The following is a 23,232-nucleotide window of genomic DNA, read 5'->3' on the forward strand; positions in this document are numbered from 1 at the left end:
CATCAATACCAGAGTTTAAAGATAAAACCCAAACCTTCTCCAAGGAAAGAGGGTTGCTCAGGTAGGCCCTAGGGTGGTCTCAATTTCATAACCCACTGAGTGATTTTATAGCAGTTATCTTTTGCTTCACAAAATTCCAACAAAAGGCAGATAGATGCTGGGGGTAGTATTTGTAGGTAGATAAATCTGGGATGAATAGATAAACACTAAAACCAATAAAAATAAAAACAAAACAACAAAAATCCCTAAATTAAAAGCTCCTGCAGCTGGGCGCAGTGGCTCACATCTGTAATCCCAGCACTTTGGGAGGCCGAGGTAGGCGGATCTGTTGAGGTCAGGAGTTCGTCACTAGCCTGGCCAACACAGTGAAACCCCATCTCTACAAAAAAATACAAAAACTAGCCGGGCGAGGTGGCGGGCGCCTGTAGTCCCAGCTACTCGGGAGGCTGAGGCAGGAGAATGGTGTGAACCCGGGAGGCGGAGCTTGCAGTGAGCTGAGATCCGGCCACTGCACTCTAGCCTGGGCCACAAAGCAAGACTCTGTCTCAAAAAAAAAAAAAAAAAAAAAAAGTTCCTGCAAACCCTTACTCTATTAAACAGAAATTAACCTGAAAAGAAATTTTTTGAAGAGTACAGGCAGGGCATGGTGGCTCACACCTGTAATCTCAGCATTTTGGGAGTCCGAGGTGGGAGGACTGCTTGAGCCCAGGAGTTTGAGACCAGCCTGGGCAACACAGAGAAACCCCATCTCTACAAGAAGTACAAAAAAGGGCGTGGTGGCACATTTCTGTAGTCCCAGCTACCACTTGGGACGCTGAGGTGAGAGGATGGTTTGAGCCTGGAAGATAGAGGCTATAGTGAGCCAAGATTGTGTCAATGCACTCCAGCCTGGGCAACACAACGACACCATGCCTCCAAAAAAAAAAAAAAAAAAGTCAAAGTAGGATAAAATGAAGCTTTATGTATTCATATAGGTGATTTATATTAAAAGTTACCAATGGGGCTGGGCATGGTGGCTCATGCCTGTAATCCCAATACTTTGGGAGGCTGAGATGACCAGCCTGGCCAACATGGTGAAAACCCATCTCTACTGAAAATACAAAAATTAGCCAGCCGTGGTAGCACATGCCTATAATCCTAGCTACCTGGGAGGCTGAGGCAGGAGAATTTCTTGAACCTGCGAGGCGAAGACTGTGGTGAGCCAAGAGAGTGCCATTGCACTCCAGCCTGGGCAACAGATTGAGACTCTGTCTCAAAAAAAAAAAAAAAAAGTTACCAATGAAGCATAATTTTCATCAGGGAAAAATCTGCCATTATAGTGTATGTACATATATTTGCATATATAAAAAAACTTGATGTATTTACATTAATAAAAGTTTAGTCAAAACAATGGCCATTTTAGTAAAACAAAAATGTTACCTTTAAACTCAAACTCTGAAGTTCAAAGGAAATGAAGCCTCCAATTTAATGTAATCAATTGTCACATCTTCTAAATTTATAGCCATTAAGAAAGAACTTTCCACATAGTATGTTTTCTTTTCTTTTCTTCTTTTTTTTTTTTTTTTTTTTGGAGACACAGTCTCGCTCTGTTGCCCAGGCTGGAGTGTAATGGTACGATCTCGGCTCACTGCAACCTCTGCCTCCTGGGTTCAAGCAATTCTCCTGCCTCAGCCTCCCTAGTAGCTGGGACTACAGACGCCTGCCACCACGCCCAGCTAATTTTTTGTATTTTTAGTAAAGACAGGGCTTCACCATGTTGTTTAGGCTGGTCTCGAACTCTCTGACATCAGGTGATCCACCTGTCTCAGCCTCCCAAAGTGCTTACAGGTGTGAGCCACCATGGCTGCTGGCCTGCATGTTTTTTCTCCTCTTTTTTTGAGACAGGCTCTCTGTCACCCAGGGTGGAGTGCAGTGGTGTGATCACAGATCACTAGGGCCTGAAGCTTCCGGGGTTCAGGTGATCTTCCCAGCTTCCGAAGTAGCTGGGACTAGAGGTGTGTGCCACCTATTTTTGGACTTTTTGTAGAGACAAGGTCTCACTACATTGCCCAGGCTGGTCTTGAACACATTGCCCAGGCTGGTCTTGAACTCCTGAGCCCAAGCCATCTACCTAGGGCTCCCAAAGTGCTATAATTACAGGCATGAGCCATCACACCCAGCATATATTTTAATGAATTGCTCCTAATTTTAAAATATACATTTTAGACAAAGAATCCCCATGAAATACATTTTTTCACATTTTTGAGAAGTAGAGAACTATTGGTTTCATTTGTATCTTCTCCTTTTTTAGTCAATTAATAATGAATAATTATGATGAAAAAATTAGTACCAATAACTACACTTACTAATAAGGATGGGAAAGTGACTTTAAAGTTATTCTAAAGTAGTATTAATATTCATCTACAATTAATTATTGAATTATTATTCCCTACAAGCTAAAATATTGGTTTCATCCTCCATGCTATGTAATTATGACCCTGAAATGTTTGTCTGATTTCTCAGTGTCCTCGCTCAAGCAATCCTCCTGCCTCAGCCTACCGAGCAGCTGGGACTATAGGCGCTCCCCCACCATGCCCGGCTAATTTTTTGATATTTTTTGTAGGGACAGGATCTCACATTATCTTGCCCAGGCCAGTCTCGAACTCCCAGGCTCAAGCATTTCTCTCACCTCAGCCTTCCAGTGCAGGGATTACAAGCAAGTCACTGGCCCTGGCCTCAAATGTTGTTTTTTTAAGGCACAAATATACATGCTACTTTTATAGAACAAAAATATAGTTTATGAATCTCAAGAACAAAGTGCATGCTGGTTAGTATCAATTTAAATCAGAACTTGAGAAAAAAATTAGGTATTTACTACAAAATTATAAATTTAAATGATTGGTTTCTTTCCTTCATGAAGCAAAAATAAAGCTCACTTTTCTAGAAAAGACTGTAAAAAGGAGACAGAAGCAAATGACCCTCTACTTCTCTTGTTCTTTCTTTTCTTTTCGAGATGGAGACTTGCTTTGTCGCCCAGGCTGGAGTGCAGTGGCGTGGTCTCGGCTCACTGCAACCTCCACCTCCTGGTTTCAATTGATTCTCCTGCCTCGGTCTCCCTAGTAGCTGGGATTATAGGCGCCCGCCACCACGCCTGGCTAATTTTTGTTTTATTTTGTGGAGATGGGGTCTTGCCATATTGGCCAGGCTGATCCTGAACTCCTGACCTCAGGTGATCTGCCCATCTCGACCTCCCAAAGTGCTGGGATTATAGGCGTGAGCCACTGCACCTGGCCCTACTTCTCTTGTTCTGTGGTATGAAAATTATCCTAAGCTGTAAGATTCCCAAGAAAACTGAAAGAATGGGGACGCGGGTAAGCTTTGCTAACCGTGGCCTTCCCCATCCACCTCTTCCCCCAACTTTTCCCATAAAAGCAACCTCTACTAATAAAACAAAGCATCTTTTACAAGTAGCTCCCTACAGGGATCCTATCTGTCCTTGAGTGCTTACCACAATCTGATTTCTGGACAGCTGACCCAAAGTTTGTTGATTTTACTGATCTTCAGAAAGCCACTGACTGGCTAAAGTCTTATTGGTGAACAGAGTCAAAAATCAGATGCCCCTGCCAAGCTTTACAGAATGAGGAGTTGGACAACACAGTTACGTTTGGCTGCACTGTGGTGAAACATATGAGGTATCTTCTTTTTGTCTTCAATCAGCCACACTTGGGCTGAGTAGCTCTATTACATCTTCAAAAAACTGAGCTCCAGTTCTTGATGGAGACAGAGGAAGGTCATTGAGGAGGTGGTTCAGCTCAAGAGCTAAGTGAAAAATGTCTTTTGATTCAGTCCTGCTTGTGGATAGAAGTCATCTTCGGGATGGAAGAGGGAGTGAGATGACCTAGAGTCTTGAATTGGTGGATCTGCAGGAACAGAAACTAAATACAGTGGAGACCTCTTAACTGAGTAACACCACGAGATGGATTTCCTGACAATGTGTCAATATAGGCTAAATATAAAAATTAAATATGTGCAATAAAAGTGATCATGCACTTGTTTTTCCAGATATCAAATGCATTTGTACCATTTTATGAATACATGTTTTCTTAATAACTGATTATAAAACAATGTAAAAAAAAAAAAAAAAAACAAGTTAAGAAAAATAGACCCCTTCAAACAAAAAGCCTATAATTTTGCCTATATGAGTGCCATTTCCTCACGTTTAAAAAGTAGGTTCTCCTTTCAAATGACTTTTTCTCCATATAGAAACTACAATCTGTCTACTCCACATAGTGTCAGTAGTAACATACATCAAATTTTAATTTGAGATAGATCTTTCAGGTTTTTTAAATCCCCTAGAGAAATGAAATTCAAATTACAACTCAAGGTACTACTTTAGAATAATCTACCTGCTTACAAATTCTAAGACTTGCATTAACCAAGTTTATTCCTACATAACAACCAGAAGAAGAGTATGTGTCATTAAGTCAGGCAATCCTTTAAATGTGAGTAGTGGCCACCTCAAATTTCCCTCAAACTTTGATTTTAAAAAAACTTTAAAGACCCACAACCAGATTACTGTGGATCTAATTTAAATTTTCTACATACATTTATAAGAATTTTGATGAACATTTGATTACTTATAATTTGAATATGTAAATTTACTGTATATACTCTCATAATTATTAGACCAGGAATCAGCAAACCTATGGCCAGTTGGCCAAATGCAGCCTGCCACTGATTTTTGTACACAAAGTTGTACTGGGACACAGCCATGCTTTTTCATTTATGTATTGTCCATGGCTACTTTCATGCTGCAATAGCAGAAAAAGCAGTCATGACAGGGACCACAAAACCTAAAATATTTACTGTATAGAAAAAGGTTGCCAACCCCTGATATTGACAATTATTAAAACATATAATACAATTACTTTAAATTATTTTGAAATGAAACAGAAATAACATGTAGAATTAAAATTAGTTATAGGTCAAACATAACAAATTTACCACAGAAAGAAAACGTAAAGTAAGTCCTAAGAGGACACTCCATCTGGCTTTCAGATGAATAATCTGATCTTTACATATAGAATATATATACATATATATGTAAATGCTATAAAACTAACATTCAAGAATATACAGATACACGCTATGGAACTGTTCATTTAAAAATGGCTAATTTTGTCATGTAAATTTCACCTCAATACATTTTTTTAAAAAATAAGAGTATATGCAGTACTTTACAGATTTCTACCTTTAAGTGGGCCACATCATAGTATAGTGGTTAAATATTTAAGTTACATCTTACCTAATAATGTGGTTTCTCCAAAATCTCTTAGATCATCTCAGACCCTTGTGTATATTTCTTCTTTGCCAGTAGATGGAGACAACACCACTGAAAGTTTAAAAGACATCATTCCCTGTTTAAAGGGAGCTTGCTGGTCTGAAAACTGGGGGAACCCTAACCCAAAGATTTCTTCATTTATTTTTTTAAAAGATGGAATGGCTATGCCAAAACAAGAAATCCAAGGGAATGTACGCAATATTAACTACGGATATCCTAAAAAATTTACTGAAAAGTAACTAAAATCTATGATACGGTAACTAAATCGTATTAAAATGCAATCATCTCTATAGCTTATAAGGTTCAAACTACCTGCTCTGTGCTCTCATTTAGGCTAAATCATTTATTTTTCAGTTTCAGCAAGTGTAATTCAGAATATATAAGAAAAAGAGTTCTTTGAATTCCACAGAGGTAGATGCAGTACATATATAGTTTTTGAATTAGTCATATATGCTGCTAGAAGCTTTTTATTCAAAATAAGACAACTATCCAGATCCACATGAAACAATAAGAACTTTAAAAAGAGAGTTAAAGCAGAAATGGTTGAAGCAGTAAGAAAAAAATCAATTTTATGATCATACTGAAGAAAAATGCTCATAAAAGGGAAGAATCAAATTTACCTACTTATTTCACTACTAAAAATTACATAAACAGACCAAAAACCATCTGTAAGAAATTTCAATTTCAAACCTAGAAGCTTAAGAAGTCATCTCAAAATCATTATCTATATTTTTCAATTAATAGCTTTCCTTTCCAAATTCAAAGCCTTAAAGCCATTTTTTTCAAATGCAATCATGAAAAAAAACCCAAAAGCAAAAAACAAAGAAAAACCCCAACAAGGTTATCAAGCTTAAAAGAGAAAACTAAGATATCACTACACTAGTTACATCTGCCACAAGGACTCCTGTCCTTAAAGTCCACTAAACAAGAACAACCAATTTGATATAAAATGTCTTAAGAAAAATACTTGTCTTAAACCAAACAATAATCAGTTTTGAAAGGGAACAGAAAAATCTTTAAATCTTTTAATTTTATGTATATTTTGCTTACCCTCTGATTATATATCAGGACTAAAATCAGCTTACATAAAAAGTGAATTCAGTATTCAAATATTTATTGCCATAGCTACAATACCTACCCTAGGTTAAAACTAGAACTGACAACTAAAATAAATTCTCTTACAACTCATTACTAGACAAAGTAGGTTAAAGTAGCCATGAACCACAAACTTCTATTTAACTCTTAAATTTCATGGTTTCTGTGAGACATAAACTATTATCTGCCAAGAAAACTATAACCACATTCTAACTGCCTTTAAGAGCACATAAACAACTAAATACCTTTTCATCATCCACATGGCAAATGCTCTGTGACTCTACTAAGTTAATCTTTAGGCTGGCTCCCTCTTGACAGACAACAAACTTCAATCCCCAATCTTTCAACAACTATTATATAATGCCAATAATGCTAGTTAAATAACAACCTCCAAAACAAAAAGGCACTTTGCAATTTTCAAAGTGTATTCACTTATATTATTAACTCAATCTTATAATAATGGGAAAACCTTAAAGTAAAAACTATGGCCAGCACACATAATCCACAGTGAAATGTTAACGATATTTGTATTTTGCACTGTTACCTGTCCATCAGCACAGATGAGACAGAAATTGCTTAAACTGAAAGGCCTTAAGTAAAGCAGTAACTAGAAGAGTGTCCTGGAATTCTGAGATTAATTATAAAAGAGATGTACTAAAGTGTAATTTTCACAGACCACATTACTACTACAGGAAATAAAATGATCAACAAGGAATGAGTTTTCTTTGTATTAATTGGATTTTTGGAAAACAAAAACAAAAACACCAGGAGTTAACCTGGCAAGTTCCTCTTGAGGATCTATGATGTCAGTGCTCCTGCCTCCACCTGCTGGCAAACACATTACAAAACTAGCTGAGATCTCAAGGTAAGAAAGTTAGCATTTTTTGAGTAACAAATTAATGTTGTTTTATGTAATATCTAGCATGATGCTAATTTTGTTAATAAATCATTAAAACGTTGATGAAATCCATTATACAGCTACAGGAAAACACATTTAATGTCACATACACAAAAAAATACAAAAGATTTTTTTAATCAGAATGTTATCAGGCCAAAAATCATCAAAAAAATTTTAATTACCTGATAAATGACATCTTGGAAAAGGACTGGAAAAGTAAGTGCTGCATCTTCTAGCTCATTTAGACTACAGTGCACTAGTGTTTCATCCTTAAAATAAAAAACACATATTGAATGAAACAAGATAGTAAAAGAAACTTCAAAGGATAATTTTACGTATTCTTAATCACCAAAAACCTAAAGCACCCACGCATATGTGGAATTTTACATTTATAATATATTACTATACATGGCACAGCAATTTGGGATAAGAGTTTGTAAAGTCACTAGTTCTCAGGTGTAGCTCCTGGGCCAGCAAGCAGAATAAACATCATCTGAGAACTAGTTAGAAACGCAAATGTTAACCTCACTTCTGATGATCAGAAACTCAGGGGAGGGGATGGGTCTCAGCAATCTCTGTTTTGTTTTGTTTTGTTTTTCTTTTTGAGACAGAGTCTCCCTCTGTTGCCCAGACTAGAGTGCAGGGGAGCTATCTCAGCTCACTGTAACGTCCTCCTACTGGGTTCAAACGATTCTCCTGCCTCAGCCTCCTGAGTAGCAGGAATTACAGGTGCCAGGAATCATGCCTGGCTAACTCTTGTATTTTTAGTAGAGACAGGGTTTCACCATGTTGGTCAGGCTGGTCTCAAACTCCTGACCTCAGGAACATTCCTCAGCCTCCCAAAGTGCTGGGATTACAGGAGTGAGCCACCGTGCCTGGCAACAATGTCTGTTTTTAGAAGCCCTTCAGATGATTTTGACACATGCTCAAGTTTGAGAAGCAAGGCTCTGAGTTCTGTAGTTGCCAAACCAACTTTCAGTTAAACCCACATGCATGTTACTTGTTTACAATTAGCAAATGTAAGTGTATAATCTAATTATTAAAAATATACATTCTGTTCATGTAACTCCTCATCCTCCAACTTTTTATAAAGCATCTTACTTTAAGTAGATGTTTCAGTATCTCACAAATTGTGTTTCATACAATTTCACTAAACACCAGACGATCTGGGCTCACTGCAACCTCCACCTCCCCGGATTAAGCTATTCTCCCGCCTCAGCCTCCCAAGTAGGTGAGATTAGAGGCACACACCACCACGCCCGGCTAATTTTTGTATTTTTAGTGGAGATGGGGTTTCACTATATTGGCCAGGCTGGTCTCAAACTCCTGGACTCAAGTATCTGCCCGACTTGGCCTCCCAAAGTGCTGGGATTACAAGCGTGAGCCACTGTGCCTGACCTAGATAAATTTTCTTTCTTTCCTTTTAAAATTGAAATGAGATCTCACTTTGTTGCCCAGGCTGCAATGCAGTGGCACAATTGTAGCTCACTGCCGCCTCAAACTCCCGGCCTCAAGGGATCCTCCTGTCTCAGTCTCCTGAGTAGCTGGGACTACAGGCTTTCACCATCAGGTTCATTCATTTCTTGTAGAGACGTGGGTCTCACTATGTTGTCTAGGCTGGTCTCAAATTCCTGGGCTGAATAGAGCCTCCCAAAGTGCTGGAATTACAGGCATGAGCCACTGTGCCTGGCTAAAATAAATCTTCTATGAGAACTAAACCACATCTCCAATTATAGGGTACCAGTAACAAATGCTTAATAATAAAATATTTTCCAATATGATATGAGATACATTTTTTACTAATATCAAGAAGTTAGTTCTTTCCCCAATCCCACTACTTCGTTTTACTAGCCTTAAAAAAAGTAAACAGATGGCCAGGCGCGGTGGCTCACGCCTGTAATCCCAACACTTTGGGAGGCCGAGGAGGGTGGATCACGAGGTCAGGAGGTTGAGACCATCCTGGCTGACACGGTGAAACCCTGTCTCTACTAAAAATACAAAAAATTAGCTGGGTGTGGTGGCGGGCGCCTGTAGTCACAGCTACTCAGGAGACTGAGGCAGGAGAATGGCGTGAACCCGGGAGGTGGAGGTTGCAGTGAGCTGAGATTGTGCCACTGCACTCCAGCCTGGGCTACAGAGCGAGACTCCGTTTCAAAAACAACAACAAAAAAAGTAAACATTTTAAAAATGCAAAATTAATACGAAATCAGATGCAGAGGGGAAACGTGACTATATATTAAATTTCATTAGCAAACGATAGGAGATAATCGTTTTCAAAGCTTTTCTGGTACCCTAAAATATCTTTTTTTCTTTTTTTCCCTGAGACAGAATCTTGCTCTGTTGCCCAGGCTGGAATGTGGTGACATGATCTCAGCTCACTGCAACCTCCGCCTCCTGGGTTCTAGTGATTCTTGTGCCTCAGCCTCGTGAGTAGCTCGGATTACAAGCGTATATTACCACACCCAGCTAATTTTTGAATTCTTAGTAAAGAATGGGTTTCACCATGTTGGTCAGGCTGGTCTCAAACTCCTGGCTTTCTGCCCAAAGATCGGACTCCCAAAGTTCTAGGATTACAGGCATGAGCTACTGCGCCCAGCCCCTAAAATACAAATTTTCAAATCACATCAAGACATCATATTGGGGCCACGCGTGGTGGCTCACACCTGTAATCCCAACATTTTAGGAGGCCGAGGTGGGTGGATCATGAGGTCAGGAGGTTGAGACCATCCTGGCTAACACAGTGAAACCCTGTCTCTACTAAAAATAACAAAAAATTAGCCAGGAGTGGTGGCAGGCACCTGTAGTCCCAGCTACTCGGGAGGCTGAGGCAGGAGAATGGCGTGAACCCGGGAGGCGGAGCTTGCAGTGAGCCGAGATCACATCACTGCACTCCAGCCTGGGCGACAGAGCGAGACTCCATCTCAAAAAAAAAATAAGAAATTGTGCTTTTGAGACTATTCATAAAAAGTGCATTGGTATAACATATATGCAAAAATAAGAATACGAAAAGGCTTATGGTCTTGCATATGGTTAATTCAGTTGACCCAAATTATATTTGGTCCTTCAGGAAAACATGATCCCAACAAAAGAAGGGGAAAGCTAACATAAGTATGATTCTAAAAAATAATTTCACCCCTTTATTCTCTCTACTTCCACAGATAATATACTTACCAAGTCTAAAACTAGGGAGAATTCCGGTGTGCTTCTTGTTTTCAGTGGAAGAGCAGGTTTCCTATTTAGTTGTTCTTCTGTCAGTGGCGGGACATGTTTGATGAAATAATAGCTATAAATCAGATTTTAAGAAAATGTCAACATTTTACTTTTTATAAATATAAAACATTACTAAGCTCAGCCCATTTAAAAATCTATAAAGCAGTTAACCCAGAAAACGAAACTTAGAAAAGATGTTAATAAAAGTGAAAATATACAAATTAGTTTATCTGTAAATCAGTAACAGCTGTTTTTGTTTGTTTGTTTTTGAGACAATCTCACTCTATCACAGGTCACTGTAACCTCTGTCTCCTGGGCTCAAGTGATCCTCCCACCTCACCCTCCCTAATAGCTGGGACTACAGGTTTATGCCACCGTGTATGGCCAGTTTTTGCATTTTTTTTATAGAGACGAGGTTTTGCCATGTTGCCCAGGCTGGTCTTGAACTCCAGGGCTCAAACAATCTGCCTGCCTAGGCCTCTCAAAGTGCTGGGATGAGCCACTGCACCCAGCCCCAGTAAAAGTTTCAATACCTACAGGTCACATATCTTGGCAATATACTATTTAGCCACCAATCCACATATATAACCTACTTTTACCATGCTCCAAAAAGGAAAGAAAGAGAAAAAAGCAACTCACGGGTCAAATACTTCCCAGTCTTCTTCATAGGTGGCCTCCGCATGGGCTGATGAGTAACCACTATCTGGAGTTACTGGTGCTATTTAACACAGTGAAAGACAAAACGTTGCTTTTACTTAATGCTTCATGAAATATACATTTTTACTGCTTCTATGTAAGATCTTCCTAAAGCCTTGTGTATTTTAAAGACAGAAATAATTTGTACACAACACCTAAAAGTCAACTTATTAACATATAGATCTAACTTTAGATCTAAAGGGGAAAATGACCACTATACAAAAAAAGGAAAACCAGATCATGGCTAGAATTAAGATGTTTATCAGCTAAGAAAAAATCTACTACTTATTACTACAAAAATGTACACCAAAAAATCCATGGTGTTTACATGTAATCACCAAAAAATTTCATGGTGCTCTTATAGGGGTAATAGTGCATAAAATGCCTTGTACATACACACAGTCAGTAAATGTACACTGAGAACAGACCCAAATGTAGTTTTTATTTTTGAGATGGAGTTTCGATCTGTCGTCCAGGCTAGAGTGCAATGGCACAACCTCAACTCACTGCAACCTCCACCCCACGGGTTCAAGCGATTCTCCTGCCTCAGCCTCGTGAACAGCTGGGATTACAGACGCGTGCCACCACGCCTGGCTGATTTTAGTAGAGACAGGGTTTCTCCATGTTGGTCAGGCTGGTCTCAAACACCCAACCTCAGGTGATCCATGCACCTCGATCTCCCAAAGTGTTGGAATTATAGGCGTGAGCCACCGCATCCGGCCTGTGAACAGTCTTTAAAAAGTTCATGAACCCTTTGAAGACTTATTAAAAAAAAATTGTATGTTCCCAGGAATCTTAAGACTATGATCTTTTTTTTTTTTTTTTTTTTTGAGACGGAGTCTCGCTGTGCCTCCTAGGCTGGAGTGCAGTGGCCTGATCTCTGCTCACTGCAAGCCCCACCTCCCGAGTAGCTGGGACCACAGGCACATGCCACCACACCCAGCTAATTTTTTGTATTTTTAGTAGAGACGGGGTTTCACCATGTTAGCCAAGATGGTCTGGATCTCCTGACCTCATAATCCACCCACCTCATGATCTGCCCGCCTCGGCCTCCCAAAGTGCTGGGATTAGATGCGTGAGCCACTGCACCCGGCCAAGACTATGATCTTAAAAAATTAAGAAATGTGGCCAGGTGTGGTGGCGGGTGCCTGTAATCCCAGCACTTTGGGAGGCCAAGGCAGGTGCATCACCTGAGGTCAGGAGTTCGAGATCAGCTTGACAAACATGGAGAAACTCCATCTCTATAAAAATACAAAATTAGCTGAGTGTGGTGGCGCATGCCTGTAATCCCAGCTATTCAGGAGGCTGATGCAGGAGAATCGCTTGCACCTGGGAGGCGGAGGTTGCAGTGAGCTGAGATTGTGTCACTGCACTGTAGCCTGGGCAACAAGAGCAAAACTCTAATCTCAAAAAAAAAAATAATAATAATAATAATAATTATTTAATTAAGAAATGCTACTTTATGCAGACATTTTGTTATTTTCTCGTTTTTTGTTTTGAGGTGGAGTCTCAGTCTGTTGCCCAGGTTGGAGTGCAGTGGCACGATCTGGGCTCCGCCAGCCAGAAATCATTCTTTCTAATCTTTTTTTTGAGACAGCGTCCTGCTCTATTGCCCAGGCTGGAGTGCAGTGGAGCAAACACTGTGGCCTTGACGTGGGATCCAGAGATCCTCCTGCCTCAGCTTCCCATATAGGTGGGACTACAGGTGTACCACCACACCTGGATAATTTTAAAAATTTTTTTGTGGAGACAAGAAAGTGTCTCATTATGCTGCCCAGGCTGGTCTTGAACTCCTGGGCTCAAGAGATCCTCCTTCCTCGGCCTCCTAAAGTGCTGGTGAGCCACCATACCTGATCAAAATCACTCCTTAGGAGACTTATTATTTTACTTCTAATTTATAAACAACTTAAAATGATCAAGAAGTAATTCTATATTGCATGCCATTGTTCATTCCCAGTTTGAGCTAAGAGCTTATCTTTTGACAGAGCTTTTGACAGAGCTTTAGAAATTATGCTGGGAATTTTCTGGTTCGGCGCGGTGGCTCACGCCTGTAATCCCAGCACTTTGGGAGGCCAAGGTGGGCAGATCACGAGGTCAGGAGGTTGAGACCATCCTGGCTAACACAGTGAAACCCTATCTCTACTAAAAACACAAAAAATTAGCCAGGCGCGGTGGCGGGCGCCTGTAATCCTAGCTACTCGGGAGGCTGAGGCAAGAGAATGGCGTGACCCCGGAAGGCGGAGCTTGGAGTCAGCCAAGACTGCTCCACTACACTCCAGCCTGGGTGACAGGGTAAGACTCTGTCTCAAAAAAAAAAAAAAAAATTCATGCTGGGAATTTTCCAAGACAATAACTGTAACTTAAATGTAAGAAGACAAAGGTAACTTATAAGCCAAATAGGTAATGTCTCAGATATAAAAATTGAAAGTGGAACCCAATACAAATTTCTATAATCTTTCTATAGAAATGAAATGGTAAGTCTTTCAAGACAAAAATTAATCTTTTGTGCAATTATCATGTGTTAACATCTTTTGAGACAGAGTCAACGTGGTGTGTATGTTCAATGGATGACATCAGATGTAAAGCAGAATTTTTGTTCATCTCTGACATTATGCTTCCAATAATTCATTAGCACAAGAAAATATATCTTCCAACAACTTTCCTGTTTCAAGTTCCTATTAATCTCAGATGAATGAAAGAGTATTTTTATTTGTTTTACTATTATTTTTTGAGACAGGTCTCACTTTGTTGCCTAGGCTGGAGTGCAGTGGCATGAACACAGCTCACTGCAGCCTTGACCTCACAGGCTCAAGCAATCCTCCCACCTCAGTCCTTCAAGTAGCTGGGACTATAGGTGTGCGAGCCATGAAGCCCAGCTAATTTTTTGTTTGTTTGTTTTTGTAGAGACAGGGTTTTGCCATATTGCCCATGCTAGTCTCGAACTCCTGTGCTCAAGTGATCTGCCCACCTCGGCCTCCCAAAGTGCTGTGATTATAGGCATGAGCCATGACACCCAGCCAAGGATATTTGTTAGGTGTTTATATGCTAAGCATTTTGCATATTTTATCTCATTTAGCCTGCAAAACTTTGTATTACAAAAACCATGTTAAAGCTAAGAAAACTGTTTTTGAAACTGTCTCAAGAGCTTAAATAAGTTGTCCAAAGTAACACAGCTGCCAGCTTCCTACCTTCTTGTTCTCTTTGGCTATGTTCTTAAAGTTAAGGAAACGAATACTTTGTCACTCATACTAAATGCCTCTATCTATATTCTCATGATCATCCCAATCAGAGTAACTGCAATGTGACATACCATGTCATTTAGCTCACTTCTTTGTAGCAGCACTCACCATACTATATAGTGATGTTTCTCTATATTTGGCTTTTCAATTAGATCACAAACTCCTCAGGAGTCAATTCATCAACAGTTCCCATCACAAAAAAATAGGCGCTCATAAATGTTGGGGGAATAAATGAATGACTGTGACAACTACAGTATATCTTAATTTTCCCTTCTAGAAACCACTAAGGTTACAGAAATCCTTTCTCCATCCTCATAGTTGTCAGAAAAAAGAAATACAAAGGCTTACATAGCAGCATGAAAATACAGAACAAACATCAAACAGGAAGCCAAAGCCCTGAACTTTAGTCTATACTTTACTTCATTAGTCTTATACCACTGGGTAAAGTAATAAGCATAAAATGATGGGTTAAAGGTGGGTTAAATTGCAAATAGTACCCACAAAAGAATGAATGTAATTTTATTGATTTGCTTGTTAGATTCTGTATTATTTTTAAATTCTAAATTTAACATTATACATATAAATCTTTCACTTGATGACTTTAAAATAAACCTTTCCTATTTTGCTGCTTGTCTCTTCATGTTGGTATTATTGGATTGCATTATATAGAAATTTCATAATTGTATCATATTTTCTTTAAATGTTTTCTGCTGTGTCAATTACTTTTTTAAAAGTTTCCTTTTCATAGCTGAGAGAAGTACAGATGCTCCTAGACTTATGTTGGGGCTACATCCCAATAATCCCATCATAAGTCACAAACATCTTAGGTCAAAATGTATTTAACACCCTGATAAACCCATTGTAAAATAGAAGAATTGGAAGCTGAACCACTGTAACTCAGGAACCATCTGTATATTCTATTTCCTTAAACCAAACTATGCTTCTTTTTTTCTTTTTTCTTTCTCAAGACTGGATCTTGCTCTGCTGCCTAGGCTGGATTGCAGTGGCTCAATCATAGCTCACAGCAGTCTGGAACTTCTGGGCTCAAGCAATCCTTCCACTTCAGCCTCCAGAGTCACTAAGACTACAGGCACACGCCACCATCCCCAGCTAATTAAATTTTTTTTTTTTTTTTTTTTTTTTGCCAGGCACAGTGGCTCACACTTGTAACCCCAGTACTTTGGAAGGCCGAGGTGGGCAGATCATTTGAAGTCAGGAGTTCGAGACCCCCTGGTCAACATGATGAAATGCCGTCTCTACTAAAAGTTAAAAAAAAAAATTAGCTGGGCATGGTGGCACATGCCTGTATTCCCAGTTACTCAGGAGGCTGAGGCAGGCAAATTGCTTCAACCAGGAGGCCGAGGTTACAGTGAGCCGAGATCATGCCACTGCACTGTCCAGCCTGGGCAACAGAGTGAGACTCCACCCCAGACAGCATCTGGCTCTTCTGCCCAGGCTCGTCTCAAACTCTTGACCTCAAGCAATCCTCCTGCCTTGGCCTCCTGAAGTGCTGGGTTACAGGCCTGAGTCATCATGCCTGGCCCCAAACTATGTTTCTTAACTAATATATATTTACTGGGCTCTCTCAAATACCTGGTACTACAATAAACAACAACAACAAACAAACAAAACAAATTTAAGATAAAATCTCCATGCCCTAATAAGAAGATAGCCTTCTTCAGTTTTATTTCTGCTTTTAAGAATGGTGGAACACAATTCCATCTTGTACCTTGTCTATCCACCACAGTACTCAGAGGTAATAAATTCCTGATCCATGTGTTTCCACATTTCAGGGACAACTGGCTCCAAAACCCAATAATTATGTTTGGCCTTTATAAGGTTCCAAGTCAGGCTGCAAAGTTAGGTATATGGGGAGATCTAGGAACAGAAGCACTTTCTGGGGGGATGTCATCGACGTAATCAAACAAATCTGAAGGTATGAGACTGCCCCTAGGTAATGACCTCAGACATAAGGGTCTAAGACTTGTGCAATAATAATAAGGATGTTCATAAACATGAGCATATATACATATACATATACATATACATATATATATATATATATACACACATTTTTTTTTTTTTTTTTTGAGACGGAGTCTGGCTCTGTCGCCCAGACTGGAGTGCAGTGGCCGGATCTCAGCTCACTGCAAGCTCCGCCTCCCAGGTTTATGCCATTCTCCTGCCTCAGCCTCCCGAGTAGCTGGGACTACAGGCACCCGCCACCTTGCCCGGCTAGTTTTTTGTATTTTTTTAGTAGAGACAGGGTTTCACCGGGTTAGCCAGGATGGTCTCGATCTCCTGACCTCATGATCCGCCCGTCTCGGCCTCCCAAAGTGCTGGGATTACAGGCTTGAGCCACCGCGCCCGGCCATGAGCATATATTTTGTTAGTTGTATTAAATTTCTCCAAGCAGTAAGATTAGTGGTCATAATTAAACTGTAAAATGACTAATACCTAGTCAAAATCTTTAAAAAATTTTTAATTTCAAAATGACTTTGGATTTTTGGGACAAAGTTTTGTTTCCAATTTTAATTTTTTCTGAACTTCCAGGAAGAAAAATCTATGCATATAATCTGCTCATTTAAGAAAAAATTTGAAATACTATTATTTTTTATCAACTACTCATGAAGATGTATAAGAAAAGAAATTTTCTTCACCTGTAAGGGGTGGGATATCACGATTAACTGTTTCTTCTGCTTCTTCTAAACCATTGTTTATTGATGGTCTCACTTGAACTGCTTGATTTGAGTAAGCTGCTCCATTAGTTGATGTAGTAGTACTGGTAGTGATCTCATCCACCTGTTCCATATCAAGTTGTTTTACTATTTCTTCAGCTTCCACAGCCTGTCCTGGAGAATCTGATCCTGATGTTCCTGAAATCATGATTCAGTGTACTATCACCATTTAAAAATGCAACTATTTAGAAAAACTAAACGCAACATCAATGTACAATATATTTACTTAGACTGATGATTCCTGCAGGAACAAAGCCGAGGATTTTGTTTTTTAGAGAATCTTTGCTAGCTATTTCAAACACTGAAGAACAAAGACTTACAGGCTAGAGTAACATTTGTGAGCAAAGTTTTTGCATCCTAGTCGTGTGCAATTGTAATTTTTCAACCAGAGGTATCAAAAAATTAGCTAACTGTTCCCCTAATCATGAGAACCTTTTAATTAAAAGATAGAAGAATAATTTCTCAGCCAAACCTCCATCTCAATAACAAAGACTGGGCGAGGTATGATGACTCACGCCTGTAATCCCAGCACTTTGGGAGGCTGCGGCAAGCAGATTGCTTGAGCTCAGGAGTTCGAAACCAGCCTGGGCAACATGGCTGTCTCTACAAAGAATATAAAAACTAGCTGGGTGTGGTGGTGCACATCTGTGATAGCAGTTACTCAGGAGGCTGAAGTGAGAGGATCGCTTGGGCCCAGCAGGATGTCAAGGCTGCAGTGAACTGTGATCGTACTACTGCACTCCAGCCTGGGTGACAGAGCAAGACCCTGTCTCAATTAAAAAAATAATAATAATAATCCCCAGTCTTTCCATTTCCTTCTAGAATCTTCCAAATGTCACTTTAAACAAAAGTAACAAAAAAAATTAATCTTCAATATTCTCAACTTCCTTACAGAACATTCCTTCTCCCTTGTTGCTTTAAGTTTAACCTCTTTCCTAAAAGGTTTTCCTGATACCCTTCCCTCAATGTTCTTTATTCTCCCATACCCAATATATGAATTGAATCAGAATTCATTTACCTCCATTGCTACTATCCAATCATTGGTTTTCCACTAATGTGCAAAAAATGTCTGCTCTTTTGAGACTGATGTCACATGGCTATATAATTCTTCACTTATCCTCACTGCTGGCACTTACCATCTACTGCCAGAATCCTCTCAATCACAAATACATAGCTAGTAGTTTACTGCTCTATTTAACACAGTATTTTTTCTAGTTGTTATTACAGATGATGTCAATGACTCATCCAATGACTAATCTTCAAAGTTCTTCTCCTCTTCAGCTCCAACTATCTTCACTCATACTGTTCTATATCAGTTACTACTATGGCTATAACCTGGACATTAACACTGAGAAACTTCACCTCTGAAGCCTAAAATTCTAATACTCTGTTAACCACTTACCACAACCTCCTAACCCTCAAGTTATATATCTCATACTCCCATTATATGTGATCTTCGAACTTGATAAAGGCCAGTCTAATTCCAAACACATCCCTCAAACACTTCTTCTCAGCCCTCCTCATCTAGTTAGACTTCATGGTGTATCACTTAAACGCACTGTCAAACTGGCAGCCTCAGTATCCTTGATTCCTCATTCCACCACTGTCATCCATCAAGAAATCCCTCTTGAATCAATGTAACCAACAGACTTCTCAGACCCTAGTCCCAAGCTATGGAACAAAAAATACAATTACAAAGACTAGTCATAATCCAAATAAAACAGAGACACAGAGACAGGGAAAGGTGGTGGCGGGGGAGGGGGGCAGAGAGAAGGGGAAGGGGGGAAAGAGAGGGGTGGGGGAGAGAGGTGGGGAGAGAGGGAAGGGGGCGGGGTTGGGGGGAGAGAGAGAGAAAGAAAATATCACTGTAAACCTTCACTATTCTTCCCAAGTCCCTTCCACTAGAACTATCTCATTAATGACACCATCTCTTCCTTCCAAGAAAAAACTCTATCAAACTTCAACTCCTTCTTCCCCAGATATCTATTTCTGTACAGACCTTCAGAGATGTACACACCTTCAGAGATTCTTTACTTCAGCATGAGGGGAAAATATTACTACTGGTTTTTTTTTTTTTTATTTATTTTTTTGAGATGGAGTTTCACTCTTGTTGCCCAGGCTGGAGTGCAATGGTGCAATCTCAGCTTACTGCAACCTCGGCCTCCCGGGTTCAAGCAATTATCCTGCCTCAGCCTCTCCAGTAGCTGGGATTATAGCTGGGCAAGTGCCACCATGCCCGGTTAATTTTTTTTGTATTTTTAGTAGAGACAGGGTTTCGCCATGTTGGTCAGGCTGGTCTTGAACTCCTGACCTCAGTGATCCGCCCGCCTTGGCCTCCCAAAGTGCTTGGATTACAGGTGTTGAGCCACCGCGCCCGGCCTGAATATTTTTATTTAACTATTTCATGGCATTTCAAACTCAGCATGGCCCAAATAACATTCAATTATCTATCTCCCAGGAACTTTATTTTCCTTGAATCTTCTACTCTTGTGTCATCTTCATCTCTATTCTCTTTCACTTCCAATCTGCATCAAAAATGTGTCCATTTTCTATTCTCTGATCCTTCCTGTCTTCTCTAATACAAGTAAGGTCTCATCAAGTCTCACAAGAACGACTACAAGTCTACTAATTGTTCTACCTGCCTATGGCCTCTTCAGAATCTAGCGTACACACTATTGCCCAAGTGATCATCTTTATAAAACATAGATCTGATCATATTATTCACCAATTTAAAACCTTTCAGGCTGCTCTGCCTATGGAGTAGCCATTCTTTATTCCTTTTCTTTCTTTCTTTTTTTTTTTTTGAGACAGTGTTTTGCTCTGTCACCCAGGCTGGAGTGCACTGGCGCGATCTCAGCTCACTGCAACCTCCACCTCCCAGGTTCAAGGGATTCTCCTGCCTAGAGCAGCTGGTATGACAGGCGCATGCCACCACACCCAGCTAAGTTTTGTATTTTTCTTTAGTAGAGACGGGTTTCACCATGTTGGTCAGGCTGGTCTTGAACTCCTGACCTCATGATCTGTCTGCCTTGGCCTCCCAAAGTGCTGGGATTACAGGTGTGAGCCACCGTGCCTGGCCTATTCCTTTACTTTCTTAATAAACTTGCTTTCACTTTGGGGGGAAAAAACCCAACAACTTTCAATTATCCCACACTTGAATAAAGTTCATCATCTTATATGTTAGCTCTGTACTATGACTTCCTCATAGCTCTCTTACTGTATCCGTTCTCAAATCCAGTGCTCCATTAATTACAAACTACAAACAGCTCTCAAATACACTGTGCTGTTTTCTGCTGCAAGGCCTCTACTCATGCTGCTCCTTCTACCTGGAATGCCTTTTGCCACTTTTCCAAATTCAGCTTTTCTTTCAAGCCTTTTGTGAGCCACTACCCTCACAACCCAGAAGACAAGGCCAATCCAGTCTTTTACTTTTTTAAGAGACAGGGTCCCACTCAGCGGTCCAAGCTTGAGTGCAGTGGTGCAATCATAGCTCACTGTAGCCTCAAACTCCTGGGTTCAAACTGCTGGGTTGAAGCATTCCTCCCACCTCAGTCTCTGGAGTAGCTAGGACTACAGGCATGCATTACCATGCCTGAATAATTTTTACATTTTTTTGTAGAGACAGGGTCTCACTATGTTGCCCAGGCTAGTCTCAAACTCCTGCCCTTGAGCAATTCTCCTGTCTCAGCCTCCCAAAGAGTTCAGATTATAGGCATCAGAAACCACACCCAGCTCCCAAGGAGCTGTATATTATTAATGAGGTGGAAAACAAACATGAGACGTTGACAAAATACGCTAATAAAATCAAAAAGATCTTTTTAAAAACTATGTATTTTTTTGCTGGGCACGATGGCTCTCATCTGTAATCCCAGCACTTTGGGAGTCTGAGGTGGGCAGATCACTTGAAGGTCAGGAGTTTGAGACCAGCCTGGTCAACATGGTGAAACCCCGTCTCTACCAAAAATACAAAAAAAAATTAGCTGGGCGTGGTGGCAGGCACCTATAGTCCCAGCTACTTGTAAGGCTGAGGAAGAAGTATCGCTTGAACCTGGGAGGCGGAGGTTGCAGTGAGCGGAGATCACGTCACTGCACCCCGGCTTGGGCAACAAAGCGAGACTTCGTCTCAAAAAAACAAAAAAACTGGCCGGGCGCGGTGGCTCAAGCCTGTAATCCCAGCACTTTGGGAGGCCGAGACGGGCGGATCACGAGGTCAGGAGATCGAGACCATCCTGGCTAACACGGTGAAACCCCGTCTCTACAAAAAAAATACAAAAATCTAGCTGGGCGAGGTGGTGGGCGCCTGTAGTCCCAGCTACTCGGGAGGCTGAGGCAGGAGAATGGCGTAAACCCGGGAGGCGGAGCTTGCAGTGAGCTGAGATCGGGCCTCTGCACTCCAGCCTGGGCAATAGAGCGAGACTCCATCTCAAAAAAAAAACAAAAAACAAAAAACAAAAAAACTATGCATTTTTAAAAAACACCCAAATCACAGTTAACAATTTATACTCACCATTTTTATTTGCTGGTGAAAAAAAGTTGAAGACAGGTGAAAATATGGTCCCCAACAAAGTAGTCCTTGGAGGACTGCCAGAGGAAGGATTATCTTCTAATTTTCCATTTTGTTTTACATGTTGATTTGTCATTTCATAACTACCAGCTTCTAAAAAAGAAATAAGAAAAGAGTCATGATCTAGAAAACACTGACTTTCAGAAATGTGTTATAAATCATTCATTACAGAAATAACTTTTTCCCTCATAATACTTCACAAAAGCTAATTAATGTTAATGTTCAGGAGAGCTTATTAAAGAAACACTGAGGTAAATTACTTGTAAGTCAAATGCTCTTTATGTATCAATGTGTTTATAACGCTAACATTTGCTGAGTGTTTTCAAAATAGATTTACACCTATAGACTGAAAGGCTTCAAATTAACACAGTATAACACAAAATGAAGAAAATTCTTTGTAAGCAAGCAAACTAGCTCCCACCATCTAAAACACAAATAATTTTATTTTTGTTTGCATTCTGGGATAGTTCTAATTCATAAAATCTTCCCTCACATCTGTTTCTATCTAATGAATGACAACTAAATGAATAGAGGCAACATAACTCTACTGAAGCAGAAGGCTATATATAGCAGTGTCAAAAATTACTTATGGATACTGAGGCACCATCTCAGAGTGGCTAGGGAGAATAATTTTAAGTTTCCTGTAAATGAAAATGTTCCACAGATCTTTTAAAAATATAAAAGTAAAATCAATCAACTGTTCTAATTAATCATCCTCTGACTTTCCACAACTTTTGATGTCTACAACACTTATTTCCTTCTTTGCTTTGGTTCTTCTAACTTGTTTCTTTCTCTATTTTGTCCCCCTTGTCTTGTCTCAGTCTTTTTCTCCCTCCTGGTTTGTTTTTTCTAACAATAAAGATATATTATTGCACTGGGCAGAGACAAGGGGAGAAATTGCAGCTGTGTTTAAGATAGCATTGGTTAAAACAGTACTCCATACTCTAAAGCAGGGGTCCCTAACCCCATACTTGCTGGTACCAGTCCGCAGCCTATTAGGAGGTGCACAAGCATTAACGCCTGAGCTCTGCCTCTACTACCTTATCTGCAGATAAGCTGCTGCATTAGATCCTTTTAGGAACATGAACCCTATTGTGAACTGCACATGCAAGGGATCTAGGTTGTGCGATCCTTATGAGAATCTAATGTCTGATGATCTGAGATGGAACAGTTTATCCTGAAACCATTCTCATCACTGTCAGTGGAAAAACTGTCTTCCACAACACTGGTCCTTGGTGCCAAGAGGTTGGGGACTGCTGCTCTGAAGTGTTATTCTGTATAGCTGTCTCTGCTTTTCCTTAATGTTTTTCTCCTTCTTTTTGACTTGGAGGAGTTTCTCTGCTATACAACAAGGTATTGACAGAGTTTATTAACAGTGGCACTATTGTCATTTCAGTCTGATAATTCTTTGTTTTGAAGAGCTGTCCTGCGTATTGTAGGATGTTTAACATCTCTGACATCCACCTGCTAGA

The 23,232-nt window shown here is 40.0% G+C and overlaps 1 protein-coding gene across 4 annotated transcripts in view; it reads right to left on the reverse strand.

Annotated features, from left to right (window-relative positions):
• CTDSPL2 (CTD small phosphatase like 2) overlaps positions 1-23,232 on the reverse strand; it is a 110,786-nt gene that overhangs the window by 19,705 nt on the left and 67,849 nt on the right. For all 4 annotated transcript variants that reach the window (XM_009210062.3, XM_003900867.5, XM_003900866.4 and 1 more), the window contains exons 4-8: positions 21,704-21,853; positions 17,119-17,334; positions 11,163-11,241; positions 10,485-10,596; positions 7,496-7,582 (exon numbers count right to left, since the gene is read on the reverse strand). In XM_009210062.3, the coding sequence (XP_009208326.1) occupies positions 7,496-7,582; positions 10,485-10,596; positions 11,163-11,241; positions 17,119-17,334; positions 21,704-21,853 (644 nt within the window). The remainder of the gene's footprint in view (positions 1-7,495; positions 7,583-10,484; positions 10,597-11,162; positions 11,242-17,118; positions 17,335-21,703; positions 21,854-23,232) is intronic.

Source organism: Papio anubis, chromosome 7 (assembly GCF_008728515.1).
Source record: "Papio anubis isolate 15944 chromosome 7, Panubis1.0, whole genome shotgun sequence".
Taxonomy (NCBI): Eukaryota; Metazoa; Chordata; class Mammalia; order Primates; family Cercopithecidae; genus Papio; species Papio anubis.